Below are 25,804 nucleotides of genomic sequence, written 5' to 3'. Positions count from 1 at the left end.
CCGTTGTTTGTTTGGTCTTATGAGTCGGCAAGGCCGCACAAACAAATCTGGGGGCAGTCTAGCAATCAGCACCATTATAAATAGACAATGGCGGTGATCGAAATCGGTCTGGCCTACTACTAACTAAAACTACATACTGGGTACTAATAGTACTACATACTGTTTAGTAGAAAGGTATGCAGTAAGCAACCATTATCATTTCAACATACTACTCATCCATACTGAGAAGGCATCATCAAATGCGCAATCGCATTTGTTCCCCGTCATTCGTACATTTTTGTAGAGCGAGTCCCCTATTCTGATTATGAGCTGTTGTCAAACATGTTCAAACAAGAGCAAAAATATGATTCTCTTCAATAGTGTGCAGCCAATTCTACTTGAAGAAAAGACTACATGAGTATAACATCCTGGCATTTCAAACATACAACACTTTAGAAATGTCACATCCTATACAACGGTACATTTCCGTATACCCAAAAGCCTGCTATTTAGAAGGCTAGTACGGCCATAGTGACTTACCAAAGTTGGACTCTTCCCCGAGCTCCCTGCCAAACTTCTGCATGGACTCTCCCAGGACGGTCTCGGTCTGGATGTAGCCCAGACCCTTCTCCTGGCCACGCATCTTAGACATGGAGTTGATCATGGTCATCTTGGCTCTGGAGGCTGTACACACGCAAACAATTCATTCATGAATCACTCAATCAATTAAATCAAACTTGCAGTACAAGTTTACTTTTTAAACATGTGCTTGTTTATGGTGTATTGTCATGCGTATAGTTTATTAAATGAAATAACAATCTATAAAAAGGGTTGACCAAAACACAGTGCATTTATTTTCAGCAGGGTCCATAGGGCTCAGGTCAAATGTAGTGCACTATATAGGGGATAGGGTGCCATCTGAGACCAGCCATGGTACGTGTCTCTCACCTGGGTTGGGCTGCAGATACTCAGTGGTCTTGGTCATAATGTCCATCACCGCCCTACTGGTGGTGTCCACCTTCTACAACCCACACAGAGAGATATATATATATTTTTTTAATTTAAAAAAGGAGAGAGAGATTATGACATAGACAGAAAAGAGAGGGGGGGGTGAGAGGGAAGAAAGAGATTAAGACAGAAAAGAGAAAGAGAGGAGAGGGAGGAGGAGAGAGAAGCAGGAGATTGAGGCAGAAAGACAGAAGAGAGAGCTGGGGTGTAGGGGAGGAAGAGAGAAGAAGGAGAAAAGATGGAGAGAATGAGAGAAAACACAGAAGGAGGAGGAAGGCTTTGGTTCCTGTAGTGTGGAGAGAGAGATAACACGCCTGGACAGAACATGAAGGGGCTTTACTCTGTAGTGTGGAGGTGGAGGGAGAGACAACATGCCTGGACAGAACATGAAGGGACTGTACTCTGTAGTGTGGAGGTGGAGGGAGAGATAACACGCCTGGACAGAACATGAAGGGGCTTTACTCTGTAGTGTGGAGGTGGAGGGAGAGATAACACGCCTGGACAGAACATGAAGGGGCTTTACTCTGTAGTGTGGAGGTGGAGGGAGAGACAACATGCCTGGACAGAACATGAAGGGGCTTTACTCTGTAGTGTGGAGGTGGAGGGAGAGACAACATGCCTGGACAGAACATGAAGGGGCTTTACTCTGTAGTGTGGAGGTGGAGGGAGAGACAACATGCCTGGACAGAACATGAAGGGGCTTTACTCTGTAGTGTGGAGGTGGAGCGAGAGACAACATGCCTGGACAGAACATGAAGGGGCTGTACTCTGTAGTGTGGAGGTGGAGGGAGAGACAACATGCCTGGACAGAACATGAAGGGGCTGTACTCTGTAGTGTGGAGGTGGAGGGAGAGACAACATGCCTGGACAGAACATGAAGGGGCTTTACTCTGTAGTGTGGAGGTGGAGGGAGAGACAACGTGCCTGGACAGAACATGAAGGGACTGTACTCTTTAGTGTGGAGGTGGAGGGAGAGACTACATGCCTGGACAGAACATGAAGGGGCTTTACTCTGTAGTGTGGAGGGAGACAACATGCCTGGACAGAACATGAAGGGGCTGTACTCTGTAGTGTGGAGGTGGAGGGAGAGACTACATGCCTGGACAGAACATGAAGGGGCTGTACTCTGTAGTGTGGAGGTGGAGGGAGAGACAACATGCCTGGACAGAACATGAAGGGACTGTACTCTGTAGTGTGGAGGTGGAAGGAGAGACAACACGCCTGGACAGAACATGAAGGGGCTTTACTCTGTAGTGTGGAGGGAGACAACATGCCTGGACAGAACATGAAGGGGCTGTACTCTGTAGTGTGGAGGTGGAGGGAGAGACAACATGCCTGGACAGAACATGAAGGGGCTTTACTCTGTAGTGTGGAGGTGGAGGGAGAGACTACATGCCTGGACAGAACATGAAGGGGCTGTACTCTGTAGTGTGGAGGTGGAGGGAGAGACAACATGCCTGGACAGAACATGAAGGGACTGTACTCTGTAGTGTGGAGGTGGAGGGAGAGACAACATGCCTGGACAGAACATGAAGGGACTGTACTCTGTAGTGTGGAGGTGGAGGGAGAGACAACATGCCTGGACAGAACATGAAGGGACTGTACTCTGTAGTGTGGAGGTGGAGGGAGAGACAACACGCCTGGACAGAACATGAAGGGACTGTACTCTGTAGTGTGGAGGTGGAGGGAGAGACAACATGCCTGGACAGAACATGAAGGGACTGTACTCTGTAGTGTGGAGGTGGAGGGAGAGACAACATGCCTGGACAGAACATGAAGGGACTGTACTCTGTAGTGTGGAGGTGGAGGGAGAGACAACATGCCTGGACAGAACATGAAGGGACTGTACTCTGTAGTGTGGAGGTGGAGGGAGAGACAACATGCCTGGACAGAACATGAAGGGACTGTACTCTGTAGTGTGGAGGTGGAGGGAGAGACAACACGCCTGGACAGAACATGAAGGGACTGTACTCTGTAGTGTGGAGGTGGAGGGAGAGACAACATGCCTGGACAGAACATGAAGGGACTGTACTCTGTAGTGTGGAGGTGGAGGGAGAGACAACACGCCTGGACAGAACATGAAGGGACTGTACTCTGTAGTGTGGAGGTGGAGGGAGAGACTTCACACAAAGCTGACAGCTGGTGAAGATTGCTTTTGTGTTCCCACTTGATGCTGGTCAGATATGCCAGTCTCTGCCTTCTTCAACACAGACCTCACACTACTATTCGCCAGAGCCCTATATTTAAATACATGGCTCTGCTATACACTCCTCAGCCTACCCAGCTGTCTAGAATAAGACACTACACAACAGAATTATGGTTTTGGCTTGGTCTCTCCCCAATCACAATGCACAACACTTAATTTTCCCACTTTCTAGAAGCAATTTCATAAGAATTATTTGAAGGCATTTAAATTGAGATAAATGTCTCTCTTTTATGGAAAAAAAGTACATGTGCAGTGCACTGCACAATGTAATACAATAGGACTCTGGGGATAACCCCTTGGAGGGAATAGAAAATGGAGTGGTGAGGATATAGTTTCTAACACAAATGAACAAGGCTTGGGAGAATGGGCTCATTCATCACAACATTGGAATATTGAAGAAGAAGAGAGGACTCTTAGAGAAATAGAGGACTCTTAGAGAAAGAGAGGACTCTTAGAGAAAGAGAGGACTCTTAGAGAAAGAGAGGACTCTTAGAGAAAGAGAGGACTCTTAGAGAAAGAGAGGACTCTTAGAGAAAGAGAGGACTCTTAGAGAAAGAGAGGACTCTTAGAGAAAGAGAGGACTCTTAGAGAAATAGAAAGAGAGGACTCTTGAGAAGAGAGAAAGAGAGGACTCTTAGAGAACTCTTAGAAAATAGAAAGAGGACTCTTAGAGAAATAGAAAGAGAGGACTCTTAGAGAAATAGAAAGGAGGGACTCTTAGAGAAATAGAAAGAGAGGGGACTCTTAGAGGACTCTTAGAAATAGAAAGAGAGGACTCTTAGAGAAATAGAAAGAGAGGACTCTTAGAGAAATAGAAAGAGAGTCTTAGAGAAATAGAAAGAGAGGACTCTGGAGAGAACATAGAAAGGGACTCTTAGAAGGACTCTTAGAGAAATGGAGAGGACTCTTAGAGACTAGAAAGAGAGGACAGAAATGAAAATAGAAGGGACTCTTAGAGAAATGAAGTGTGAGAGGAGGACTGGAGAAATAGAAAGAGAGGACTCTTAGAGAAAGAGAGGACTCTTAGAGAAAGAGAGGACTCTTAGAGAAAGAGAGGACTCTTAGAGAAAGAGAGGACTCTTAGAGAAAGAGAGGACTCTTAGAGAAAGAGAGGACTCTTAGAGAAAGAGAGGACTCTTAGAGAAAGAGAGGACTCTTAGAGAAAGAGAGGACTCTTAGAGAAAGAGAGGACTCTTAGAGAATAGAAAGATCTTAGAAAGAAAGAGGACTCTTAGAGAAATAGAAAGAGAGGACTCTTAGAGAAATAGAAAGAGAGGACTCTTAGAGAAAGAGAGGACTCTTAGAGAAATAGAAAGAGAGGACTCTTAGAGAAATAGAAAGAACTCTTAGAGAAATAGAAAGAGAGGACTCTTAGAGAAATAGAAAGAGAGGACTCTTAGAGAAATAGAAAGAGAGGACTCTTAGAGAAATAGAAAGAGAGGACTCTTAGAGAAATAGAAAGAGGACTCTTAGAGAAATAGAAAGAGAGGACTCTTAGAGAAATAGAAATAGAAAATAGAAAGAGGGACTCTTAGAGAAATAGAAAGAGAGGACTCTTAGAGAAATAGAAAGAGAGGACTCTTAGAGAAAGAGAGGACTCTTAGAGAAAGAGAGGACTCTTAGAGAAAGAGAGGACTCTTAGAGAAAGAGAGGACTCTTAGAGAAAGAGAGGACTCTTAGAGAAAGAGAGGACTCTTAGAGAAAGAGAGGACTCTTAGAGAAAGAGAGGACTCTTAGAGAAAGAGAGGACTCTTAGAGAAAGAGAGGACTCTTAGAGAAAGAGAGGACTCTTAGAGAAATAGAAAGAGAGGACTCTTAGAGAAATAGAAAGAGAGGACTCTTAGAGAAATAGAAAGAGAGGACTCTTAGAGAAATAGAAAGAGAGGACTCTTAGAGAAATAGAAAGAGAGGACTCTTAGAGAAATAGAAAGAGAGGACTCTTAGAGAAATAGAAAGAGAGGACTCTTAGAGAAATAGAAAGAGAGGACTCTTAGAGAAATAGAAAGAGAGGACTCTTAGAGAAATAGAAAGAGAGGACTCTTAGAGAAATAGAAAGAGAGGACTCTAGAGAAATAGAAAGAGAGAATTCTTGCCTTTTCCATTTCAGTGAAGTCATCATCATGTTTAGTCCCCTCTGCTCCCCCAACCTTCTCACTCACCCTCTGCAAGAAGACACAAAAACATGTCAAGGTTAACATAATTTAAAAGCTTTCTGCACCTCAAGAAAGACGATAGGTGAATGTAACAAAGGTGGATTCAAATATCAAAGATTCCAAAACCAGAATATACGGCAAATTCATTTGTATTTCAGTCAATATAGCTTCCAAGTTGGACACTGACATGGAAAACTCCCCAGGGTGTACAATTCAATTCACAACTAATGTAATTATTAATCAAGTCTTACTATTCAAGTAGCTGGACAAAAGCACATTCAATTCATTTTCAGCTACCTTTGTAATCAGCCAGTCTCTCAAAACATGCAGTGAATAAATTCCAGACATTGAACTATTTGAACAGAAATCGTTCCCCTAGCTACAGTTATTTACCCTCCTGGTTACTCCCCTCCTGTTGTTTTGTGTTGCGTCTACATGAGCCAGTGTCTTGCATGTTGTTGCTGTCTCATGTCTGCTCTGTCATCAGTGTACACTAACACTAAGGTTGTGACCCCTGTTCATATTCTAATTAAAATGACACCACAAAGAGAGACATATCAGATTAACCTTGTCAGTTTACAGTTCCACACACGAAAAATACCATCTCGTTAGAGGAGCGGTCTTATTCAAGGCTTTGTGATATAAAGTCAGTCACCACAACCACAGCCTGTGACATAACCTGGTGCCCAGGAGGCCTACAATCTGACACATCCAGGCCAGACGAGCAGCTCACAGAGGGCAGGATGAGAGATGAGAGGGAATTAAGGAGAAGTCAATTTTGTGACTGAAGGATCAATTGCTGTGAGCAGGCTTGTTTAGGGAGAGTGGGAATTTGCAGTGCTCCTACGAGATGGAAAATGACTAACAAGATAGAAAGATTACTAGAGAGAGACGGTGATATGACTTCTATTCAGTAAGGAACTAAGTCATTGTAGGCACAAGGGCTCTAAAAATCAGCTTTTATCCTCCTCATGAGGAGATGGTGAAAACGACACTAAATTCCTCCTGCTATGCAGAGAACACGCACAGAGACAGAGGAAGTGAGCAAAGACCTTCTCCTGTCATCAGTTTCTGCTTAACATCACTCAGAAAACTTTAAGTCCTCTGTGAAACAGTTGCCGGTTGTTGCCATGGAGACAGGCACCTGCCTGGTTCGGCTCGTTGGCTATGTGTCTCCTGCTCCCAAATCTCTCCCCCTTCCTCACTCCTGTTTACTCTCCCGCTGCTACTTCCTGGAATACCAGACACATCCACAACGATCAAAGGCCAAACCCAGGAGAGACAGGGAGGGAGGAAGAGAGAAAGAGAGAAAGAGAGAGAGCCTCTGACTCTTTCGCAGTGCGGTTGTGTCATCATCATCTCTGGATAGAGGACAGTGATGCTGACAGTGATGCTGACAGTGATGCTGACAGTGATGCCAGCCCAGTGAGTCCTAAAATGGAGGTCAATGATATGTAATAATATGCGGCAGTGTGTCACATCACGGAGGCTGAGAGCAGGGTACAGACAGGGCGGGCATCAGAACATTAAGCCCTCCATAACAGGGCATTTGTGTGTGTGTGGTGTGTGGTGTGTGGTGTGTGGTGTGTGTGTGTGTGTGTGTGTGTGAGGCCAGACGGACATCATGTACCAATCTCATATTTCATTACTACAAGGACAATCCTACAACACGATTCACAGACATCACCAATTCAATCATGGTCAGAACAACATTGGCTGACCCTTGTCATAGATTTTGCAAATCTATTGGAGTTTAGGGCTTTTAAGATAGGAAAGTTGATTTCGGCAGAGAGCGAGAGCGAGAAAGAAAGGAGAGAAAGTGAGAGACAGAAAGAGAGCGAGAGAGACACCACTTGCATTTCTCCACAGGACTATAAATAGGTGAAGTAACTCTGTATCTTAATACATTCCTCCTTAACTACGTCATGTACCGTATTGAGAGGTATCACAAGACGGGATACAGATATGGTGTGTGTATGGATTGTCTGCCACCCCAGTGCTGTGACTACCCATGACTGCACATTGCAGCCTTCATCGCTTCCCCTGCTGGACACACACACACAAAGCAGATAATCAAATGTTCCCCTCGATAGAAACATCCCGTTGATTGAAATATCAGTGAAGCACACATTGGGAGCACACATTGGGAGCACACATTGAGAGCACACATTGAGAGCACACATTGAGAGCACACATTGGGAGCACACATTGGGAGCACACATTGGGAGCACACATTGGGAGCACACATTGGGAGCACACATTGGGAGCACACATTGGGAGCACACATTGGGAGCACACATTGGGAGCACACATTGGGAGCACACATTGGGAGCACACATTGGGAGCACACATTGGGAGCACACATTGGGAGCACACATTGGGAGCACACATTGGGAGCACACATTGGGAGCACACATTGGGAGCACACATTGGGAGCACACATTGGGAGCACACATTGGGAGCACACATTGGGAGCACACATTGGGAGCACACATTGGGAGCACACATTGGGAGCACACATTGGGAGCACACATTGGGAGCACACATTGAGAGCACACATTGAGAGCACACATTGGGAGCACACATTGGGAGCACACATTGGGAGCACACATTGGGAGCACACATTGGGAGCACACATTGGGAGCACACATTGGGAGCACACATTGGGAGCACACATTGGGAGCACACATTGAGAGCACACATTGAGAGCACACATTGAGAGCACACATTGGGAGCACACATTGGGAGCACACATTGGGAGCACACATTGACAGATGGTTAATGGAGATCGGCATACGACGACGGTGTTTGTCCAAACCCAACTCATGAAGTGTTTATGAATAAGATGCAGGGGAGAGGAGACACGGAAATGGAGCATAGCTTTAGCTAACAGTGACTGGCACAATAGGGGCTCTGCACGGCAAAGCAGGAAGTCTGGCCGTTAGAACCTAATTACTGTAGATGAAAAGCGAGTATCACGCAGAACCAATGGGGACCCATTGCTTCTCTAAGGAGACACAGGATGAGTCGCTTTGAGTGTAATGTTTCAGTGGGCTGGAGAAACGGTGTATACTGTCTGCTTGTGTCCCCGTCACTGCAGCACTTTCCTGATCTACACTGTAGAATGGAGTGTCTGCTGTAGGACAGAGCCAAAATGGAGGATGGGGTGCAAGTGGCCCTGACCCAAGATAGCACTTGGCAAGGATAGGGGACGGCTGGAGTGCCCCTGAGAGCAGAGGAATGAGTGAGTGAGTGAGTGAGTGAGTGAGTGAGTGAGTGAGTGAGTGAGTGAGTGAGTGTGAGAGTGAGTGAGTGAGTGAGTGAGTGAGTGAGTGAGTGAGTGAGTGAGTGAGTGAGTGAGTGAGTGAGAGAGTGAGTGTGAGAGTGAGTGAGTGAGTGAGTGAGTGAGTGAGTGAGTGAGTGTGTGAGTGAGTGAGTGAGTGAGTGAGTGAGTGAGTGAGTGAGTGAGTGAGTGAGTGAGTGAGTGAGTGAGAGAGAGAGTGAGAGTGAGAGTGAGAGTGAGAGTGAGAGTGAGAGTGAGAGAGAGAGAGAGAGAGAGAGAGAGAGAGAGGAAGAGAAAGACAGGGGATAATTAGAGAGATGGGAGAAAGAGGGAGAGACAAAACAAAAATAGGTAGTGTTATCAGTACAAAAAGAGATCTAGAGATGGAGAACAGAGAAAAAAGAGGAACAGAGAATTAGAGGAAACGAAAGGCATGTTGGAGTGAGGGACATACAGTAAGAACACTAGGAAATGGAATGAAGTGGAGCTGGTCCACGCAGATTTGAAAAATCAGATTTTATACCTACCTCTAACCTTAACGTACTGCTAACCCTAAATTAAGACTAAAAAGAATTTCTTGTTTTCAGGAATTTTTACAATATAGACAATTTTGACATTGCAGCTGGCCTATCTGAGGGGAAATCGCTCTGTTCTACCCCCTGGACAAGATCATGACAGTAAATGTGAAAAAAGCCTGAAATGAACACGAGAGCCAATGACTTAATGCTGTCAGTTATGTGAATAGTGGCCTTGAAGCAGTCACCTGGAGGTGCAAGCAGTGACGTCACTAGTGACTGCAGTGTTGTGGACAGGACTTCACACAGTGAGCACACAGAATAGGTAAAAGTACACACAACTGACTCACAGCACCCCAGGGCATAGCAGCATGACATACTGTAGAATAGCTTCCACAGGAATCTCTGGGCATTGTTGTTCTCAACGGAGTTCAAGACGCACAATATTCACCTGGAGGGTGAATCCTAACATCCACTTAAGTATATATATTTTTTTACTTCGTCGCCCATTGATCTCAATACATGACTAAGTGAAAGAGGAAGTTAGGATTTAACCCGATATTTATAGAAACTCTGCCAAGTCAAGTATGTTTGGTTCAATGGAGGACACCTTGGCTCATATGTCACCTGATATATCCTCCCCATTCGTGTTACATCATCACTGTGGGTCAAACAGACTGGCATGACCTTGTTTACCTTCTGACCAGGGCAGGGACATCCGATGCTTAATTAGATGAGTGTCCAGATTCTTAGACATCGCCTAGACTAGCCTGGACTAAAAAGCTACAATTGAGAGTTTCCATTGAAAATGCTTTTTAGTCCAGGCTTACTGTGTGTCCGGGAAACTAGCCCCTAGGGGTGCATCTCTAAAGTTGCTTCCTCTCCCTCACCTGTATTGATCTGACAACACAGGCACGGTAGACACCACTTAGGAATGGGTGCTGCTGGGAATTTATTTACACCAGTCCAATTCTGTTACATCAGCTGCAGATGGAGAAAAGGAGAATTTTCATTCACTTGATTCACCTACATGAATGAAATGGATTTGATTCCAGATTGCAGGTGATGAATATGGTACTGGGTAGTGTGTAGGCCCCACTATGCTGTTGGGGATATAGTGTATTGTTCTCATAGTCACTCACTGCAGTAGATCTTGGGACAGCTGCACTGTACTGTACCACATGAGTGAGCACCCACAGTAATGTAATCACTGAAAGCTCAGGGACAAACCCATATCAATACATCTCCCGTCACAAATAAGTAAAACCCCTTTCTCCTCAACAGTCCATTTCATCTGACTGTGCGCCCAGGTGGTGAAAGGCAGGGAGGTTGTTTTTCTAGCAGGGATTTTTAGTTGAAGCTCCATTCTGGGCTTTGGGTTCTTCGTAGTTAATAAATGATGGTTGAAGGAATAGTTATGAATGAAGTAGAATTATTATTATGATTCGTTCATATGAATTGCTGCTTTTCTTAACTTGAAAAAGAGATGTCAATCTCACTGTGACTAACCTGGTTAAAAAAAGGTTGAAAAAACAATATGAATGATGGTTATATACAACAAGTGCTTATAACCTGAACAATTAAAGAGTATTTACCTGAATGTCATCACCAGAAAGCACCATTAGTCTACTAGAGGTTAGAGGGACTCATCCCCCCCCACAATAAACTAAATGCCTCGGAGGCTCAAAACAGCAGATAGTAATTAGCCCACAGAGTGGTGACATCGCATGCCCCCTCCTGTGACCTTTATAACTGTCACCCGCTCCAATGGGTGACAGAGTGAGGGAGGGAGGGGCCCTTCTTTCAGGCATCAACACCCTTTTTCCCTACACCCCTCGCTTTCTTTACAAGGTGAAACAACATTCCAACAACAAAATCCCATTTAGTCGTTTCACAAGAGTGTTTTCTTCAACAAAGCTCAGGGCCAGATGTTAATCCAACACGCTTGTGTCTTTCTCCGAGAAATGACGCACTCTCATTTAAAACTATACTGATACAATAGACCCAGAAGATCCTTTGTTTCATTTTAAAAGCGTCTTCGAGACCCTTCGTGCAATGAAAAGCGCTATATAAATTAAACATATGATTATGATTATTATTAACACCCAAAGAAACCAAAACAACTGTTAACCCCTCCAGAGTGGATCCAGCTCCATTGTTCCACTGTGTGAATTAAATAACAGATGAGAGAGAGACAGAGAGAGAGAGACAGAGAGAGACAGACAGAGACAGAGACAGAGACAGAGAGAGAGACAGAGAGAGAGACAGAGAGAGAGAGAGAGAGAGAGAGAGAGAGAGAGACAGAGACAGAGAGAGAGACAGAGAGAGAGACAGAGAGAGAGAGAGAGAGAGAGACAGAGAGAGAGAGAGAGAGAGAGAGACAGAGAGAGAGACAGAGAGAGAGAGAGAGAGACAGAGAGAGAGAGAGAGAGAGACAGAGAGAGAGAGCACTCAGCCAATTCATTCTACTGTGTGCCCACAGACGGTCTCCCTTCTGCAGCGCTCTAGCACATCCACTTCCTCCTCTATAAATACACATCCAGCCAGTCAGATTACTAGAAAGGCTGCTGGCCTGGCCACCATGTGAGAGTGTTAAGCTGTGGTGTGGCGAAACGTCCTGGATGAAGTCCTCATACACAGTAAGATCTTAAGAGAGGAGAGGATGCTTGGTGTGTCCTCTCACACTACCAGTCAATCCAACAGCAGTGGTGGAAGCTACCCTTAACCACAGATCTAGGATCAGATTCCCTACTCCCAATAATCAACCTTAACCATTAGACACTAACCTACCCACAAATCTAGGATCAGATTCCCTACTCCCAATTCTAACCTTAACCATTACACACTAACCAATTGTTAGGTTCTGAACGAGTAAAAAAAATCACGGACGACTAGAAAAAGCTCAAAGCAAGTTTATTCAACCCACTGGGTGCTTCAGCTGCAAACACAACATACAAGTCACACAAACACATCTTTCTACCTCCCAACTAGGAGTCGTCATCTCCTTGTATGACTAAGATAGACACTCCTTCTGTTGTTAGGCAGAAACGCAGTAGGTTCCTCTTACTGGTATTGCCATGGCCCTGCTTAAGTCTAGGACCCTCATGGGTGTGGAAGTGTGTGTGTGTGTGAGAGAGAGAGACAGGACGGTAATCAGATGTTATTCTAGTTCCTCTTTACCCCTTTTATACATGTAAAGTAATTACTAAGTTCTGGTAACATGAATAAGTTTATTTCAAGCTGGAATCCAACACTACCCACAGATCTAGGATCAGATTCCCTACTCCCAATAACAACTTCACCTGCCCATAGACATTCCACATGTATGGACAGTATGAAGATGTGTAGATATATCACTGAATGTAGGATATGGTTTGTGTGTGTGTGTGTGTTCTATTATCTAATTGAAATAGGTGGTGTAATTACTTTGGCTCGTGCTCTGGGTAGCAGCTCTGCCTGAAATAACCTCCTCTCCTATCTTTCCGCTCTCTCTCTCCCCATTGGTGTAAATCACTGGGCAGGGTGACAGGGATCAATGACAGTCCTCAAAGATAGCCCCCACTGTACCCAAACTCCCTCTAGCCATCCATCCATCCCCTCTGTCCTCTCAGCAGTGTTACAAAATAACACGCTACGCATCATTAGTGGGTGTTACTGTGCTATACAACGTTAGCTTTAGCGCTAGGTAGCATCAGGGCCGGCAGCGTCACATGGAGCCCCATGTGAGCCACACATGGAGAGGCCACTGCTGCTGCTCCACACTCCCTTCCATCTCTCCTCCCCTCTCCTCTTCTTCCTCCCTCCATCCATCCCAGCAGATCCTCTCCTCCCGGGTTCTAATCCGGCCTGGGCACATTGAGGCCCCTGCTTTAAATACGTGTGTCAGTGGGCAGGGATTAAAAACTACAGTAGGCCAGATTAGGAGGTTATAAAGAGACTGGAGCGTCCCGGCCAGCAGCTGGGCTGGACACAGACCTAACTGTCACTTCCTCTCAGATTTACTGCTCCTTTTCATCCCTCCTCCCTTTGTGGGGGAGAATTGAGGGGGCAGGGGATCTCCCGATGTGCAATCATGGAGTAGGAGGAGGTTATTCCTCCCTTCCTCTGACTACTCTCTCATTCCACTGTCGAGCAGCATAAGTCCAGTCCCCCCCCACTCTATCGGTCTCTGTCCCTTTCCCTCTCCCTCTCTGGCTCCTCCCTCACTTACTCCCTTCTCTCCCTCCCTCTCGCTCTCTCCTTCTCCCCCCCAAAGTCCTTGGGGGTCTGTGTGTCCTCATCAACACTTTGGTGGGGAGAGCAGGCAGCTCTTTTCTCATGCTACGATTCAGCTCTCCTCTCTGCTGGACCGGACGGCACTGTGACTCAGCAGAAACCAAAGTACATTAATTTAGTATGCGTCCCAAATGGCACCTTATTCCCTATGGGCTCTGGTCAAAAGTAGTGCAGTATAGAAGGGAATAGGGTGTCAGTTTGGATGCACACTTAGATGCGTGTCAAGAATCTACTAACACAGATATATACTGAATCGAGAGAACGAGACAATTACAATTTAAACAAGAGCTTCATCTAAATTTAGACTGATATTCATGCAATTCCAATGCAGCGGGACAACAAATCTATACCCTCAATGTCTTTCCTTCCATTCGACCACAGACATTCTCGCTCCAGGAAAATCATGATTGTGGTGATCCTCAAATCCCGAAGAGCACATGGGTGGTGGTCGGCCCACTCTTCTGCCTTTACAGTAGTAATGATCCCAATAGCAGCAGAGACAACACAGCGGCATTGAAAGCCTGTGACGTGGACAAGACCACAGAGACAACGGATCAACACCTATCAACAGCCTCCCACCCGATGGATGACATCATCTAAGGCTCCTAAATGGCACCATATATAGTGTAGTACTGTTGACCAGGGAACATAGGGTCCAGGCCAAAAGTAGTACACTATATAGGGAACAGGGTGTCATTTAAGTCAGCCTACAAAAACAAGTCTTCAGCCGCTAGAGTCTAAATCCCTAATCCCAAGACAAACCTTGATTTACTTCTCAGTAAAGCAGTGCTTTCCAGCACAGGAGTAGAGCATCCGTCTTTCTATAGATCTGAGTGAGAGAGACTCCATACATAATGTTGAATGGAGCATCCACACAGAGGAGGTCAAGCCTCATGTCCAAACCCATGTCTGGGCCTCAGGCTTTGGCAGGCTGTGCTGCGTCACCAACCCATGTGTGTTGTGTTGTGTGTATAGGGCCCCTGGCTGCTCTAATCTAATCTGTAAGCCTTTGCATGGCTCTTACGTAACAGTGGGAGGATGAGTCGGCGCGCGAGGCGAGATGTGTCCATTCCTCCCCATCCATGTGCTGCTGGAGAGACAGGGGAGGGAAAGAGCACCAGCTGGCGCTGTTCGTGTGTGCGTTTTTGAGTACAAAAGAGATTGTGCTTTTGTACTCATAAGTGTGCAAATGTGCGTGAGTGATGACAGTACACAGACTGAGAATTTCTATGCTGTGTGCATGTCAAGGTGAGTCATGCGAGTGAGATGGATTCATTCTTATTACATTTGTGATTTCATGCTTTTGACTATGATTTGTGTACTTGTTTGACATTTTTGCTGCACTGCTAAGAGCTGGTAACATAAGCACATCGCTGCACCCACTATGACATCTGCTAAACTGTTTGATTGTGTGTGTGTGTGTGTGTGTGTGTGTGTGTGTGTGTGTGTGTGTGTGTGTGTGTAATCTAGAGGAGGAATCCAGACGTAAGAACTACCTTCATTCTCATCCCCCTATCAGAGAGAGAGAGAATTCTAATCCTGCATGCCTGAGACTCGTGGCGCAGCTCATAACCCATGATGCTTTGTGAGGAATCACACGATAACTTCGACATCATAGTGTGTGTCTCTCGCCTGACCTTCCTGCACAATAAACACAGCATCTACTATTAGTGTACACTGACTACTGTACCACTGTGGTTTTACTTACCTTACAGTGGACTCACCATAAAGTTGATCACATGTGATTAACAGTGGAGGACACTACCCTGGCATGCAACAAGACATTGACATGGTCTATGATCCCTGTACTCGTGTCATTCAATCATCTAGCAATGTATTCATAATAAAATTAATTGATCAAAATTACATAAAAAACAGATGACGATAAATTATCACGACACCTTTCCTCAATGTCATTTCCTTCATAACCAGGTATTACTAACTGGACTGTCTAAATAAAGGACATTGTAATAACAGGCTGTATATTAGATATCTACAGTGGCAAGAAAAAGTACGTGAACCCTTTGGGATTACCTGGATTTCTGCATAAATTGGTCATACAATTTTACAAAAGACAACAATAGACAAAACACATTGTGCTTAAACTAATAACACACACATTATTGTATTTTTCTTGTCTATATTGAATACATCATTTAAACATTCAGAGTGTAGGTTGGAAAAAGTATGTGAACCCCTAGGCTAATGACTTCTCCAAAAGCTAATTGGAGTCAGGAGTCAGCTAACCTGGAGTCCAATCAGTGAGACGAGATTGGAGATGTTGTTTAGAGCTGCCCTGCCCTATAAAAAAACACTCACAAAATGTGAGTTTGCTATTCACAAGAAGTGTGAACCATGCCTCAAACAAAAGTGATCTCAGAAGATTAAGAATTGTTGACTTGCATAAAGCTGGAAAGGGTTACAAAAGTATCTATAAAAGCCTTGATGTTCATCAGTCCATGGGTAGACAAATTGTCTATAAATGGAGAAAGTTCAGCACCGTTGCTACTCTCCCTAGGACTGGCCGTCCTGCAAAGATGACTGCAAGAGCACAGTGCAGAATGCTCAATGAGGTTAAGAAGAATCCTAGAGTTTCAGCTAAAGACTTACAGAAATCTCTGGAACATGCTAACATCTCTATTGACGAGTCTGCGATACGTAAAACACTAAACAAGAATGGTGGTCATGGGATGACACCACGGAAGAAGACACTGCTGTACAAAAAAACATTGCTGCACGTCTGAAGTTCGCAAAAGATCCCCTGGATGTTCCACAGCGCTACTGTCAAAATATTCTGTGGAGATGAAACTAAGTTGAGTTGTTTGGAAGGAACACACACCTCTGCTTGGAGAAAAAAGGCCCAGCACACCAACATCAAAACCTCATCCCAACTGTAAAGTATGGTGGAGGGAGCACCATGGTTTGGGGCTGCTTTGCTGCCTCATGGCCTGGACAGCTTGCTATCGTTGGCAGAAAAATGAATTCCCAACTTTATCAAGACATTTTGCAGGAGAATGTAAGGCTATCTGTCCTTCTGGAGTGGCCCAGTCAGAGTCATGACCTCAACCCGATTGAGATGCTGTGGCATGACCTCGAGAGAGCAGTTCACACCAGACATCTCAAGAATATTGCTGAACTGAAACAGTTTTGTAAAGACGAATGGTCCAAAATACCTCCTTACCATTGTGCAGAAAACTCCCGAAAACGTTTGGTTGAGGTTATTGCTGCCAAAGGAGGGTCAACCAGTTATTAAATCCAAGGATTCACATACTTTTCCCACCCTGCACTGTGAATGTTTACACATTGTGTTCAATAAAGACATGAAAAGCATAAATGTTTGTGCGTTATTAGTGTAAACAGACAGTCTATTGTTGAGATGAAGATCAGATCATTGTATGACCAATTAATGCAGAAATCCAGGTAATTACAAAGGGTTCACATGCTTTTTCTTGCCACTGTATATGAAGAGAATGAAAATGGAGGTATTGTCATTCCACAGCCACACATCTCATTATAACATCTTCTCTCCCACTCAGTCACCGTTCAAGGAGAAATTAGCTAAATGTGTGAATAACAGAACAATCTACTCTCTGCCTTTCTCGACTTCTCTACCTGTCAATAACAGAACAATCTACTCTCTAGGCATCTCTTCTCTCTTTCTACATCTGACGGCAGTCATTTTCTCTCTTTACCACAACTTCCTTACTTTTCTCCTCTCTCTCTCAACGGCAGTAGGCATCTCTCTTTACCACACACTCTCTCTCTCTCTCAGACGGCAGTAGGCATCTCTCTCTCTCTCTCTCTCTCTCTGACGGCAGTAGGCATCTCTCTCTCTCTCTCTCTGACGGCAGTAGGCATCTCTCTCTCTCTCTCTGACGGCAGTAGGCATCTCTCTCTCTCTCTCTGACGGCAGTAGGCATCTCTCTCTCTCTCTGACGGCAGTAGGCATCTCTCTCTCTCTCTGACGGCAGTAGGCATCTCTCTCTCTCTCTCTCTCGGCAGTAGGCATCTCTCTCTCTCTCTGACGGCAGTAGGCATCTCTCTCTCTCTCTCTGACGGCAGTAGGCATCTCTCTCTCTCTCTCTCTCGGCAGTAGGCATCTCTCTCTCTCTCTCTCTCTGACGGCAGTAGGCATCTCTCTCTCTCTCTCTCTCGGCAGTAGGCTCTCTCTCTCTCTCTCTCTCTCGGCAGTAGGCTCTCTCTCTCTCTCTCTCTCTCTCTCTCTCTCTCTCTCTCTCTCTCTCTCTCTCTCTCTCTCATCTCTCTCTCTCTCTCTCTCTCTCTCTCTCTCTCTCTCTCTCTCTCTCTCATCTCTCTCTCTCTCTCTCTCTCTCTCTCTCTCTCTCTCTCTCATACGGCAGAAGGCGTCTCAGTCCCAGAAGGGCCCTTGGGAGTTATGTAAATGAACGGCTCTGGGTGACGACTATTCTGCCAGCGCCGGATTTAGTGAGGAGGGTCCAAGGCTTTCATCCTGGTTAGAAAGCCTCTGCATCATGAGGCTGGAGAAAGAGAGAGAGACATGAGGGTGGAGAAAGCGAGACAAGACAAGGAGAGAAATTTGTCACGACTCGGAGGAGTGCAGAGGCTCCATCATCCACACTACTGCTGCTGCCACGACGACCAGTGACTCACCCCTTCTCTTTTCCAGCATCGTCGTCATGCCAACAATGCATCACGAGCCCGAGCCCCAGCCTGAGCCGGAATCTCCATTTCAAAGGGGAAAAGAATGAGAGGGATAATAACATGGAATAATGAGAGGGATTTGACTGTAGATGGCCTCAACGTCCTACGACACCACGCAGGGAGATGGATTGCCCTAGAGGGGTTGTCTAATGTTATTATAATGTTGTGAGGATGTGATTAGGGTGTTAACACAGTGACTAACAGCTTGTCAGTGGTGATTCTGCTTATTACTCGGGGGCTTCAGGCGTGGCGTACTGGACAGAGTGTAGATACTAGCATCCGCCATCTTGTTGGTATGAATATCATAAGATCATTGGCATTAGTACTCTGCTGGGAAAAATGCTTTTCTATGAATGCGTCTATACAATCTCACAATATGTAGCCTGATTCTGTTACCATCTGGTTGATATCTCAATGATACGTTTGAATTAAACAGTAAATGCTCTCGGTCTGTTTTGATGTAACTTGACATTCAAAACCAATTCCTTTGACACAGACATTTCTTACAGCTTAAGATGTCTTTAGTGATATATGTGTGTGTCCTAATCCTTGGATCCATGAGGCCCATTTATCCGATTATTATCTAAACGGAAGATGGCAAAACAATATTAATTTTAAAATAAATGTGATGAATTACCATACAAACAAAATCAAGACTATAATATATTTGCTCTTGTAGCACACTTCATTTCCTCATTACAAACAGACAGACACTACTTGGCAGACTAAAACGGATTCGGTACAACTAAACTGTTATTGACTGAATAGGGTTGTAAAACATCAAACTGTTGCTGGCCACATAAGAATAGAGGATTGAACTGTAGACACTGGGAATGTAAAGAGACCATGTCGTCTCCAGAGGTTATGAAGTCCTATGACATCTGGAACCTGATCAAACCTTACACTGTCCAGATAAAACATGGGTCTGGAGCAATTTCTGTCTCGGGTGAAAGAGCTCAGATTATATGAGTCTTTGGAGGGTGTGTGTGTGTGTGTGTGTGTGTGTGTGTGTGTGTGTGTGTGTGTGTAGACATAAACTGTAAACACACACACCATCCAGCATCTCCGTCTCCAGTGGTTGTGGAGGCAGGAATGGCCCTCTGGTAGGTGAATCCATCACCAGTCCTCTCCGTGTCAGTATGGTCCGGACGACTGGTGTCTATGTCAAGGGAGAAATCCCCTACCCATACATAACACAGTCACAAAGATCCACCACATCAATGGTGGGCCATTAGAATCCCAGCCTAGAATCCCAACGGATACGTTCTGTTTCACCTAGTAACACCAAACAGAACCTATCAGTTGGGATTCCAGGCTATTAGAAGCCCTCACCCAGACTACACAGTCACGACAAACTGACAGGATGAACTGCTAGAACACGCAAAGTCAAGAGGTCAGAGCCTCAGGTCAACGGCACCACTTGGAATCACCATTTTCACTAAGTATCTGCCACAGTAGAAGGTGAAACTGCTCTGTGGTGGTTTAACGACGCATGAACACTACACCACGTTGAAAATATGTACATCTGGGAGAGAAGATGTGAAGCCGAGGCCACGTAGCTAGCTGCAGTCGCTAACGTCGGTCGCTAACGTCGCTTCAGGGAAGAGTAGCGGCAGGGGACAGGCTGTAGAATCACTACAGCCTGTTACTGACAGCTTCCTGTAGGGTGCTAGTATGTGGTGGGCTGTATTTATGGTGCTATAATGTACAGCTCCGGGAGGTAATACAAGGAAATATAGAGGCTATTCATTACATTCTGGAAGCAGAGGAAAGGAGGAGAGGAGGAGTGACTGTATGGCAGTTCATTCTCAGGGTCTCGCTCAGGAGTTGGTGATAAACCACCTCAGGGTCTGTAAACCACCTCAGGTATAGGTAGAGGGGGGTAGTAACTGTATGGCAGTTCATTCTCAGGGTCTCGCTCAGGAGCTGGTGATAAACCACCTCAGGGTCTGTAGGTATAGAGGGGGGGAGTAACTGTATGGCAGTTCATTCTCAGGGTCTCTCTCAGGAGCTGGTGATAAACCACCTCAGGGTCTGTAGGTATAGAGGGGGGGTAGTAACTGTATGGCAGTTCATTCTCAGGGTCTCGCTCAGGAGCTGGTGATAAACCACCTCAGGGTCTGTAGGTATAGAGGGGGGAGTAACTGTATGGCAGTTCATTCTCAGGGTCTCTCTCAGGAGCTGGTGATAAACCACCTCAGGGTCTGTAGGTATAGAGGGGGGCAGGGATGAAAGTGAACAAATGGATAAAATATGCTAAAAGAGAAGAAGGAGCAGGAAGGGCTGGGTGAGAGAGGGAGAGAAAAGCGTGGGAGGAGAGAGGGAGAGAAACGCGTGGGAGGAGAGAGGAAAAGTCATGGAAAGGTAGAACGTGAGGTATGTGACAGATGCTATGACAGCATGTCAACGAGGGTGGGGTAGTTAGGAGGGCTGGGACCCAGCCAAAGGACCATGGGTTACCTCCTACCTAGGGGCTTCTGAATCACTACAGCCTGCAGCAGGTGTCAGGTTTCAGCGAGTCATGGGGTGTATTCACTAGGAACCAAACGGAACAAAAACGGGGAGGGACCTACCTGAATGTGTCCAATAGAAACGTGTTTGCACTAATGATTACATCCATGGTCAACGGTTTCTGTTTCTTACAACTCACTGTACATGACATACAGTCTTTATCCTTAGCTACTTTCTCACTGCACAGTATGCACACTGCACATTAACTTAGTGATATCCTATACCACCTCTACTCTGTACATTGATACGGCCATTTATAATATTCATGGCATAAATAAAAGGTGTTTATAAATTTGGTCTACGTTACTTGAAAAACTGTACCTTCCAGATGAATCTCATAAAACAAGATGAAAATAAATGGAGTCGAGCTCAAATGAACATTCGCTACATTTCAGTCTGATAAAGACAAATGTGAGTGGTTCCCTCTCTGTCTCACTACAGCAACAAACCATCGAGGGCAGTAGTGTTATTCACGGCTTGCCTGGGAGCTGGGAAAGACAAGCAGTCGGCTGTGGACGCCTAAATCAATACTGCAGTAGAAACCCATTCCTCATCCTCACAGACCTAAGCAAACGCTCCTGCAGACCGTCAATCAGACAGCACCGGCCGAGCCCAGATATATATTTTTTCTAAACAGACAAAAAAACAGATATGCCTAATATTGACATTGGTGACTGAACCCGCTGTGAGTAATTACAAAGCCCATTTAAAGACTCACATGTCCTTCCATTACATTGAGCACAGGGTTTATTTGATTTAATTTCCTCTGTGTTGATAAGGTCGTGACTGGGAGGGAAAGGAGATCCAGGATTGTAATGATATACCCAGACCTCAGGGCTCAGACTGTCATCAAGCCAACTGAATACAGAGTCGGAGAGACAAGGGCTGTATCTCAATAGTCAGTGGCTCTCCCCCTCCCCTCCGTTTCCTCTCCTTCACCTGGGCAGTTCTGAGAACACAGCACAGGTGACAGCCATATGGAGACCCTCTCCCATACATGTTCATTCACCTGTCCCGTCCCTTCAACTCAGTGCAACTGAAGGAGAGTCGAAGAGAGGAAGCCACTGTAGACTATGAAGACAGCACAACCTTTCTCTATACTGTAAGGCTGAGATAGAGGCTACAGTACATCAGTGGAGGCTGCTGAGGGGAGGACGGCTCATAATAATGGCCGGAACGGAGTCATTGGAATGGAATCAAAGACATGGAAACAACGTGTTTGATCTGATTGATGCCATTCCATTGACTCCATTCCAGCCATTATTATGAGCCGTCCTCCCCTCAGCAGCCTCCACTGCATTGTATTCTATTAGCATTCCAGTGGTCTATTCCTAGCTGAATCCCTTCAGGGCTCAACACATGATGATACCACACATGATATCATTATCATCAATGCACAGCAGGAGAATCAATTCCATGCTTATTTCTCCACACGAACATCCATTACACGGTGTATTCTCTTGGTATTCTGAATATCATCGGGTCTCAATATTGTCCCACAGATAAACTATAAACAAGTAAGACTGAACAGATATCAGCCAGCTTCAGACAGCACTGAGACAGCTTCAGATGAGACGGCCTATAGGGAGAGAACTGGCAGTGTGGTGCCAGGACAACAACCTCTCCCTCAATGTGAGCAAGACAAAGGAGCTGATCGTGGACTACAGGACAAGGTGGGCCGAACAGGCTCCCATTAACATCGACTGGGCTGTAGTGGAGCGGGTCGAGAGTTTCAAGTTCCTTGGTGTCCAATCACCAACAAACTATCATGGTCCAAACACAACAAGACAGTCATGAAGAGGGCACAACAACACCTTTTCCCCCTCAGGAGACTTGGCATGGGTCCCCAGATCCACAAAAAGTTCTACAGCTGCACCATCGAGAGCATCCTGACCGGTTGCATCACCACCTGGTAATGCAACTGCTCATCATCTGACCGTAAGGCGCTACAGAGGGTAGTGTGTACGGTCCAGTACATCACTGGAGCCAAACTTCCTGTCATCCAGGACCTATATAATAGGCAGTGTCAGAGGAAAGCCCATAAAATTGTCAGAGACTCCAGTCACCCAAGTCATAGACTGTTTTCTCTGCTACCGCACGGCAAGCGGTACCGGAGCATCAAGTCTAGGACAAAAAAGCTCCTTAACAGCTTCTACCTCCAAGCCATAAGACCGCTGAACAATTAATAAAATCTCCATCAGATTGACCCCCCCCTTTTGTACACTGCTGCTACTCACTGTTTATTATCTATTTTTATTTATTTTACCTTTATTTTACTAGGCAAGTCAGTTAAGAACAAATTCTTATTTTCAATGACGGCCTAGGAACAGTGGGTTAACTGCCTGTTCAGGGGCAGAACGACAGATTTTGTACCTTGTCAGCTCGGGGATTTGAACTTGCAACCTTTCGGTTACTAGTCCAATGCTCTAACCACTAGGCTACCCTGCCGCTATACAGTCACTTCACCCCCACCTACATGTACAGATTACCTCAACTAACCTGTACCCCCGAACACTGACTCAGTACCACCTGGATATAGCCTCCACACCTACAGATTACCTTAACTAACCTGTACCCTCGAACACTGACTCAGTACCACCTGTATATAGCCTCCACACCTACAGATTACCTTAACTAACCTGTACCCCCGGACACTGACTCAGTACCACCTGTATATAGCCTCCACACCTACAGATCACCTCAACTAACCTGTACCCCCGAACACTGACTCAGTACCACCTGTATATAGCCTCCACACCTACAGATTACCTTAACTAACCTGTACCCCGAACACTGACTCAGTACCACCTGTATATAGCCTCCACACCTACAGATCAACTAACCTGTACCCCGACACTGACTCAGTAACCCTGTACCCCGGACACTGACTCAGTACCACCTGTATATAGCCTCCACACCTACAGATTACCTTAACTAACCTGTACCCCCGGACACTGACTCAGTACCACCTGTATATAGCCTCCACACCTACAGATTACCTTAACTAACCTGTACCCCCGGACACTGACTCAGTACCACCTGTATAAAGCCTCGTTATTGTGTTACTTTTTATTATTATTTTTTACTTTAGTCTACTTGGTAAATATTTTCTGCCCTCGTCTCTCCTACTGCCCTCGTCTCTCCTACTGCCCTCGTCTCTCCTACTGCCCTCGTCTCTCCTACTGCCCTCGTCTCTCCTACTGCCCTCGTCTCTCCTACTGCCCTCGTCTCTCCTACTGCCCTCGTCTCTCCTACTGCCCTCGTCTCTCCTACTGCCCTCGTCTCTCCTACTGCCCTCGTCTCTCCTACTGTATTCAGTTGGCTTGATGACAGTCTGAGCCCTGAGGTCTGGGTATATCATTACAATCCTGGATCTACTACACCAACTACACTGTTGGTTAAGGGCTTGTAAGTAAGTATTTCATAGTAAAGTCTACACTTGTTGTATTCGGCGCATGTGACACAAAGTTTGATTTGAGAAAGCACTGAGACAGCTTCCCCCATTGACATAATACACATCCAGGCTTTGGTTATAAAGCTAAGATAGCACAGGGGGAGGGAGGGGAGAAAAACACAAAACCACATGTGTGTGTGTAATATATATATATATATATATATATATATGTGTATGTGTGTGTGCGTATGTAAAAGTGTGTGTATGTATGAATGAATGAAGCATACGTGGGTGGGTGTGTGTGTGATGTGTACTCATCCATATTTAACGACTACTGCATGCGATAACGGGAATAAGCCATTGCTGGTTCTCAAAGCCTTTCTAAGGCAAACAATTCAGGGTGACGGGGCTGATGGGAATTGGAAGTGTGCCCAAGGAGTCATTCAGAAACACACAACTGGGAAATCCCTAGGAATGACTGGAGAAGGCCCCTTTGAGGATTTCACATATTAACATATCTGAAGGTGTTTCTGTACAAGTTGGGAGACTGTACAGACACACACACACACACACACACACACACACACACACACACAACCAAGGCTGCCGGAACAGCAGTCAACTTCCTCCTCTTAGGGTTGCCATACCAACCAACTCTCAAGTCTCTGACCTCTTCCCCCTTTTCTCTGTCTTTGTTCTACCTCTCTCAATCATTCATTTCTTTTTCCACAAGTGTTCTCCACAGTCCACACACACACACACACGATTCAGTGAGGGGGAAACAATCGTAACACAACGGCATTATCCACAGGTATTAACCAGGTGTCTAACATGTCCAACAGATGACCAATGTGAAACCAACACTCACACAGTAATTACAAATACCTAAATCCTTTCTTTATTTTCTCATTTAATCTAAACTCTCTAATCCCTCGTTCATTGGGGTGTTTGTCACAGCCACAGGGAAGCACAGTGTTTACCCATAATGCACAGATGTTTGTTTCTGCAGGTGCATTTTGGATAATAAATAGTCTATGTGTGTACACAATTCAAAGCATGGAGCTAATTTAGGAAGATGGGATTTAAACTGCCGGATAACTAGTATGAAATAGCAAATACACATAATGGGAGACTAATGTGAAGAGATCTCAACTGGCTTGCCATAACATAAGATAATGTGGTTGCTAGATTGCAATGATGATTTCAGGAGTGGGCCAAACATCTAACAGAGTTGCTTTCTTTCCTTGAATCAGCATTTATAATTAGTGACATCAGAGATTAGCGTTAGACACATGGCTTTCACCTATTAAGTCACGTCAGATCTGTGACGTACTTCAAGGAAGATAGGAAGGAAATAAGAGTGTATTTTAAAAGTATTAGGGTTGGGGGTTAGGGCTACAATTAGGGTTGGGGGTTAGGTTTAGGGCTACAATTAGGGTTGGGGCTACAATTAGGGTTGGGGGTTAGGGCTACAACTAGGGTTGGGGGTTAGGGCTACAATTAGGGTTGGGGGTTAGGGCTACAATTAGGGTTGGGGGTTAGGGCTACAATTAGGGTTGGGGGTTAGGGCTACAATTAGGGTTGGGGGTTAGGGCTACAATTAGGGTTGGGGGTTAGGGCTACAACTAGGGTTGGGGGTTAGGGCTACAATTAGGGTTGGGGTTAGGGCTACAACTAGGGTTGGGGGTTAGGGCTACAATTAGGGTTGGGGGTTAGGGCTACAACTAGGGTTGGGGGTTAGGGCTACAATTAGGGTTGGGGCTACAATTAGGGTTGGGGCTACAATTAGGGTTGGGG

General features: G+C 45.4%; 1 protein-coding gene across 10 annotated transcripts in view; it reads right to left on the bottom strand.

Moving 5' to 3' along the window:
- The window catches only part of sh3gl2a (SH3 domain containing GRB2 like 2a, endophilin A1), a 76,964-nt gene that overhangs the window by 19,346 nt on the left and 31,814 nt on the right, over window positions 1-25,804 (bottom strand). For all 10 annotated transcript variants that reach the window (XM_052511367.1, XM_052511371.1, XM_052511373.1 and 7 more), the window contains exons 2-4: window positions 5,287-5,355; window positions 928-1,000; window positions 520-663 (exon numbers count right to left, since the gene is read on the bottom strand). In XM_052511367.1, coding sequence (XP_052367327.1) covers window positions 520-663; window positions 928-1,000; window positions 5,287-5,355 — 286 coding nt within the window. The remainder of the gene's footprint in view (window positions 1-519; window positions 664-927; window positions 1,001-5,286; window positions 5,356-25,804) is intronic.

Source organism: Oncorhynchus keta, unplaced genomic scaffold (assembly GCF_023373465.1).
Source record: "Oncorhynchus keta strain PuntledgeMale-10-30-2019 unplaced genomic scaffold, Oket_V2 Un_contig_6766_pilon_pilon, whole genome shotgun sequence".
In the NCBI taxonomy this organism is placed as follows: Eukaryota; Metazoa; Chordata; class Actinopteri; order Salmoniformes; family Salmonidae; genus Oncorhynchus; species Oncorhynchus keta.
This window is presented reverse-complemented; position numbering and strand designations above follow the sequence as displayed.